At 39.6% G+C, this 6,458-nt stretch overlaps 1 protein-coding gene across 1 annotated transcript in view; it reads left to right on the top strand.

Annotated features, from left to right (window-relative positions):
- The window catches only part of NF1 (neurofibromin 1), a gene marked incomplete at its 5' end in the record, with an annotated part of 159,497 nt that extends 153,047 nt beyond the window's left edge, over window positions 1-6,450 (top strand). The window contains one exon of the mRNA XM_018570336.1: window positions 5,846-6,450. Coding sequence (XP_018425838.1) covers window positions 5,846-5,988 — 143 coding nt within the window. The remainder of the gene's footprint in view (window positions 1-5,845) is intronic.
- Between the last annotated feature and the right edge of the window lie 8 nt (window positions 6,451-6,458).

Here is a 6,458-nt window from a genome sequence, read left to right as displayed (position 1 = left end):
GGGCATGTTTACTTTAACATGTTAACAGCAGCAAAATGTTGCTTATCCTCAGAACTGAAACCACAACATACAGGTATACTTGTGTTCTGCAAATCTATTTACATGCTGAGATTAATACAGCTCCCGCTGTACTTTCTGGCAGTAAGCGCTGCAGTTGTGTGTCCGACCCCTTTCCTTCTGATCGCGCACAAAACACATGGCTCCAGCCTTTGTTTTGTGAATAGCCAGGAGGTGACATGGACAGAGACATGACTGGAGTACTATGTATGTATGTATGTACTGTCTTACATCCAAAGTGGTCAGGTAGTACAAACTGATTTGCAGGACACAGAAGCATGCCTGCATGACAGCTACTGGCTTTTGAGGAACAAGAATATTTTGCTGCTGTAAACCTGTTAAGATGATAGTGTTCAAAGTTGTGCTTTAAGAATCTGGATAATTCTATGTATGGAAGATCACTGTGACAAAAAATAACATTTACTGGGTCATGCTCCATTAAAATGTGTCCAGTATTTTAAAGGATGAACAGACAAGGTTTAAGAGAATCTGGAATGCTTGGATATTCTATACAGTCTCCCGTTAAAACCTTTTCCTTATTTACTCTCCTTTTTTTTTTTATCCTTCGTTACTATATTACTTTATTTTTTTTACTGCTGCCACAAGACAGTGTTTGTATTATTTCCTTTCTTAATTGGAAAAAAACTATTGGAACAGCAAGTTAGGTGCTAACAGGTCTCCCATGTCCTTAGAGGCATGTAAACGGATTCTGTTAATGTGTGGCACTTCACCATTCCAGATAAATGAAAAAAAGTAGAGGGTATATGGATAAAAAGTGTTTGGAAGGTACCGGGGCTGAACATAGGACATATAATATCTTTGGGAGGTAGATTTTATGCACCCTAACTTGTACCCTGATGAAGCTGGAGCAAAGGAAAGCTGAGATTGTTTGTATGCACTCTTACTAATGACTCACTGTAGAGTAATTTTAACCATTTAATAAATTCAAAGGCTTTGTGGCCTCCAGAGACATCACAAGGCTAGATTCAGTGCTGAATGCTTGTTCAACTGCAATCCTCTTATGTTCGTAAATATATGTATACCTTGCATAAAGCCCATCTAGTCTAGGTCCACTAGGTTCAAATTACTTGAGAGGTGATTGGCCAGAATCTGGACATTGCAGTTAGATAGTGATATTGGAGAGTATGACTCCAACATTTCTACATCTTTTGCCAGGTTTAGGAAGCAAAATAATTAACCCTTATGGATATTGGTAGTGTGCCCTGAGAGAAAGCTTGTTTAAAGACTTAACGTAGTTGATGGAGCAGCATGTCCAAATTATATTTATACCAGACTATGGGAAGGCTATCAGGGCCTGGGGATTTTCTCCTACATTCATCCTCTGTAAACGAGTGATCTAAGTGAGTGCTTTGAGCCTGGTCCAGTGTTAGGAATTGGATGGTCTATGATATCATAGAGGGTAGAGTAAAATCTCCAAATTGTTTCATGATGATGGATAATTTTATTATGGTGTCTCTGATGTCTAGGTATGTGAACTGGGGGAAACGAGGCTTTAAAAAAGAAGGCAAGTAGGTTGCCATTTTTCACTCCTTGTTTAAAGATAGCTGTTTGGTAAAACAGCTTTTTATGTGTGTGTTAAATCAGTTTCTTGTGGGTGTAGGGCCCCGTGCGCTATTATTAGGGATTGACGATGTATTTTGATGTTATTCTTGGTATATTCCTATTTGGCTCCAGTGTATGTGTATCACTTTGAGGGTAACATTGGGCACTGAACTGTTATATATCATTTTGTGCTATGTATGCAATTACCTCCACATCGGGAAGGAGGTCCCTAGTTGCAAGAGCATAATCCAACTGTGACAGGGCTTTTTATGTTTTTAATTGACAGGAGTAAACAATTTGGTCAAGGTATTTCCACCGCCATAAGTCTGTAAGAGACAGGGCATTACACCGATCCCCCAGGAACTGAGGCTCACCCACTGGGTGGGTTTCTATAGACAGATGTTAGACAAAAAAAGCTGCTGTGATTTCTATACCTATCGTAGGGTTTGAGCCTTCAGATTATTCTGTCGTATCTATGATTCTCCATATCTTCAGCTCTGGCCTCCTCTGCAGCAACTTTGTACGCTAAATCTGTCATTCGGTTGGGTACTGGATGACAAGTGCCCATTAAATCACTAACCTTCCTTTCCACTATTGTTTGTTCTCTCGTGTATTGCATATCTTGTCTGAGAGTGGCAAACTTAAATTTCATCTACTTTGCTTATGGAAGAGGAATAGCAGATTTGTATGGCTTTAGATACAGCTACTGTATCAGAGGTGTGGAGGTAGCAGGTGAGGGTAAACCAGAGCCCATGGGAGGGAATGGAAAAGATCTCAAGGGAGGAATAAGGTCAATGAGCACCTGTGCATTGGGAGGAGCCCCTGGATGAGATGGAGAGGTCTGGTTCCCTGGGCTCCTGTTGTCACTTGGCACTGTTGGCTGCCTGTTCTATGGCTGGAGGTCTCTAGTCTGTACATCTGCCTGCCACTCAGGTGTTGTGCTTCTAGAGGCCTGGCTGTCACTGACCAGCTCAACAAACATGCTGGAGCTAGCCACCAAGGGATCATCTACAGCACTCACCACTATCATCGCTTGAAGCATGTGGGTCCTGCATGGTGGATCAGCAGATACTGTAATGGCAGCACTTCGCCATCCACTCCTTAACAGATTGTTGGTGAGAGATGGCAGAGCATTTTGAGGCTGGAACGGCTTAGGATGGTGCAGGATTGAGGGTGCTACCTTTTACATTGCTGGCCAGCCACACCCAACAAGGGAAATTAATATTGGTAGATATTTGTCTGTAGGAAGAGATGGTGGGTGTAACTTCCACAGCACAGTGTTGGGATGGTAAATTTTTCCTTTATCACTTTGTAATTCCTAGAAACAAACAATAAACATTTAAAAATACAAGTGAATAGAATCAATCTAAAGTGACACTAAACTCAAGAGCTAAATCTTAAAAAATTCCTTCTGGAGGGTGGCTACTTTTGTTCCCCATGGTCCCTGTGTGTGTTGTAAAGTAGTCACCACTCCAAGATCGCTCCTGTGATGGACTACAATCTCAATACATATTAGTAAACTATACGTGAGTTTAGTGCCACTTTAAGTTTACATATTTCTATGTTCGTTATAAAGATATAGTCTTTAATTATATGTGGACATGGAGATTGCAAGTTCATTGTTAGCATTAACATACACTTTAACCATAATGGAGAAAGTATTGTCAACCTCTCTGGTATGTAATGTGGTGATGTGTAAAACAAAACTGGCTGACCAGAATTTCACATGTTTTGGCAGGTAAAATAATTCACATATTGACACCTTTTAAGAGTGTATGTTAGGCTGGTTCAGGTGCATCAGCTCCAAAGAGTGTAAATAGTTTTAGCTTCTTGCGCACATCTCATGTTGAGGACGTCCATGTTTAGGAAAATGCAGCCCACCACAGGTGCCAGAGAGTTTTTTGAGCAAACTAAGATGTATATCTATCCTTCTGAATAACTAAAAACAATGGATAGGAAGACCTTGGCCCATCCTAGAGGGTGCCAGGACCCCCAGCTGACTATCCTACATTCACCCACCCATCAATAGGTCTTTCAGAAATTTTCCAAAAAGTTAGAAAAATGGGTAGACCTATCAGGGGCAAAGTGGTCTTTTTATTGCCAGGCTTAGTTTTAGAGGTTGACCTACAAAACAGTACTCGGCAATACAGTGTAAAAGGGACCTTTTATACCGCAGAACACATAAAGCTGCAATTGGGGGCTGTGTATTTTTTTGTTATAACTGTTTTCCAATATTTACAAGCTGTAAGCTTAAGTTTCACCCTATCCTTCTGAATCTCCTCCTCATGCATGCATGTTAATAGGTAAGGGGAGGTTGTCTCAGCTTGTTTCTCACTTTTGCGTTTTTCTCTTTCTGCCACTCCCTTGCTTGTCCTACCAGTTTCCTCACAGTACAGTCGTATCAGCTATACTCATGAATGCCTACAGACTTCACCTAGTTGTCAATTTTTCTTACGACATTGTCTCAGTCTAGTGTCTATGGGCAGCCTACCATCCACTGTCTGAATGAAAGCCTGATCAGGCAGGTTAGAAAGCTGGTCTGAATCCCTATTGTTGGCAGCATCACCAGTAACACTCATCTCCTTCCCTTTTCCATAGCGACAAACATGGTATTTGTCCAACCTAAACTGTTATGGTTGTGTCTATAGACAGCTGATCACACAGCTATGTAGTGCAAGCTACTCTCTGACTGGGGAGGACATTACACACACATTGTACAATTGCATGGTAACAGGTTTGGCCAAGGTAAAATATACATAGATGATGGAACAGGGCTAAACACTCTCACTTAAAGTTTCAAGCTTATCATTTTCAAAATATATTATAGCTTTCATTATTCAAAAAAAAACAGCATTAAGGGAACAGACTGACTCTGCACAATTTCCCTGAAGCCTTCGGACTACTTCACACTTACTGCATGCATTAATGAATGTATTTTCATGCATTGTGGTGCTCTGCATTAAGGTGGCCCATTCATTTGTAATGGCCTGGCAATGTACCTTAATACATGGTAAAGAGGCATCTGCATCATTCTTGGCACTGCATCTCACCACAACGCATGCTAAACAAGTGCATTGACAGCTACTGTACATGTGTGTTGGGTTGCCATTTCAGGGCAATAGTTCCACATACAGTTCCCTGCTTTAAGGTAAAACAAGTATTTGTTTTTTTACCATTCTTTGCCGCAGCACATAGGGGGTGAATCCAGTCTTAAAGTGGATAATCTAACAAAGCATGTAACCGGTGACAGTGTTTCTGCAGCATCATGTGTTGCTTGAGACTTGTTCATGGTTGTGATGTTCAAATCAGGAGTATCACTGATTCATCACTTTTGGTTCACTTAAATATTCAATGTACATCTATCTGATCTGTGGATCCAGGCAATCATTATTAATTGCATGAAAGTTTGAACAAATCTACACGGATTCAGGACCATAAAAAAATGACAATGTACTGTTTGTCAAATTAATACATTTGCTCATACCTAATTCATTATCTGATTTTCAATTGTCCTCAGTATTTATTGTCACTAGTAAAAGTATGTGGATGAAATCTTTAGCCTAGTGTGACATTACTTCAGGGTAAAAGAGAACATTTGTATTTATTTTTAATTGTGGTTTACATGGGTCTTTCCTCCTATTGCCACTGGACATGAATACTTAACTCTTCCTAGAAATAACTTTTACTGTTCATCATTTCTATTTGTTTGTATTCCTTTATTTGAAAATGAGTTCATATGTTTCCTGTTTTAGTGATCTTACTGATTTCCCTAAATTCATGCCAGCCTTTGTAGGGCTCAATGATTTACATTGGTGGTCTTTGATGTGTCGAGTTTATTTTTTAAAGCAGTGCAAGGGGCATATTGATTTTCAGGGGGCAGGAACTATTTGCAGCCAATCAGGTCGAATGTGAACAGATCCTGTATTTCTTTTTGGTTGGTTGATATTGATCACTGGAGATTTAAAATTCTCATTGCACTTTTCTGTTAAGCTCTTGTGTGTAGAATTGTTTAACTATAAAAATGTTAGCAATGGGCATATTTTATTAGTTTCAAAGCAGAACTGTGCTGCTCATAACCTTAACTGGGAAAGGAGCAGTTGAACTGCCTGGTTACTATGAGTTGTACAGTTCTTCGGCCATTTGAATATATAAGATCCATAGTGTATTTTCTATCACTATTTGTATCACAATCAAATCACTGTCCCTGTTTGGTTCTCTGCCATAGGGATTGACAAGGAAAACGTGGAACTGTCTCCCACCACTGGTCACTCAAACAGCGGTAGAACGCGCCATGGTTCAGCAAGCCAAGTGCAAAAGCAAAGAAGTGCTGGCAGCTTCAAACGTCACAGCATCAAAAAGATTGTGTGAAGTTTTTTGTTTTTTTTTCTTATTTTTTATTTATTTTAAATTTCCTTTTCTTAAACTGACTTAAGCGGGCGGCTTATCCTTGGACCCGGCACAATATGATGCTGCACTTAATTTTTTTTTTCTCCCTTTTTTTTTTTTTTACCGTACCCATGCAGTCAGCCATGTCGCCAGAAGATCAACACATTGAAAGCATCATTTGAACTCTATACCATTTGGTTTCCTTAGACGTTTTCCTTTTGTTTTTCCTTCTCCGGTTATTTCCAGTTTGAGGGAACCATGGTCACAAGCATATCAATGCCTTGTGAGTTTTAGAATGAAGAAATTTTGTACTTTGATAATGGTGGTCCTGCCTTTACTGCATTAACTGTAAACATTAGTGGCATTCTCATGAGTCTTTTTTGCCTTGTCTTTTTTTATTATTATTATTATTACTACTATTGTTTGTTTATCTTGTTTTGCATTTAACTACA

Source organism: Nanorana parkeri, unplaced genomic scaffold (genome assembly GCF_000935625.1).
Source record: "Nanorana parkeri isolate BGI_ZX_2015 unplaced genomic scaffold, ASM93562v1 scaffold1510, whole genome shotgun sequence".
Lineage (NCBI taxonomy): Eukaryota > Metazoa > Chordata > Amphibia > Anura > Dicroglossidae > Nanorana > Nanorana parkeri.
This window is presented reverse-complemented; position numbering and strand designations above follow the sequence as displayed.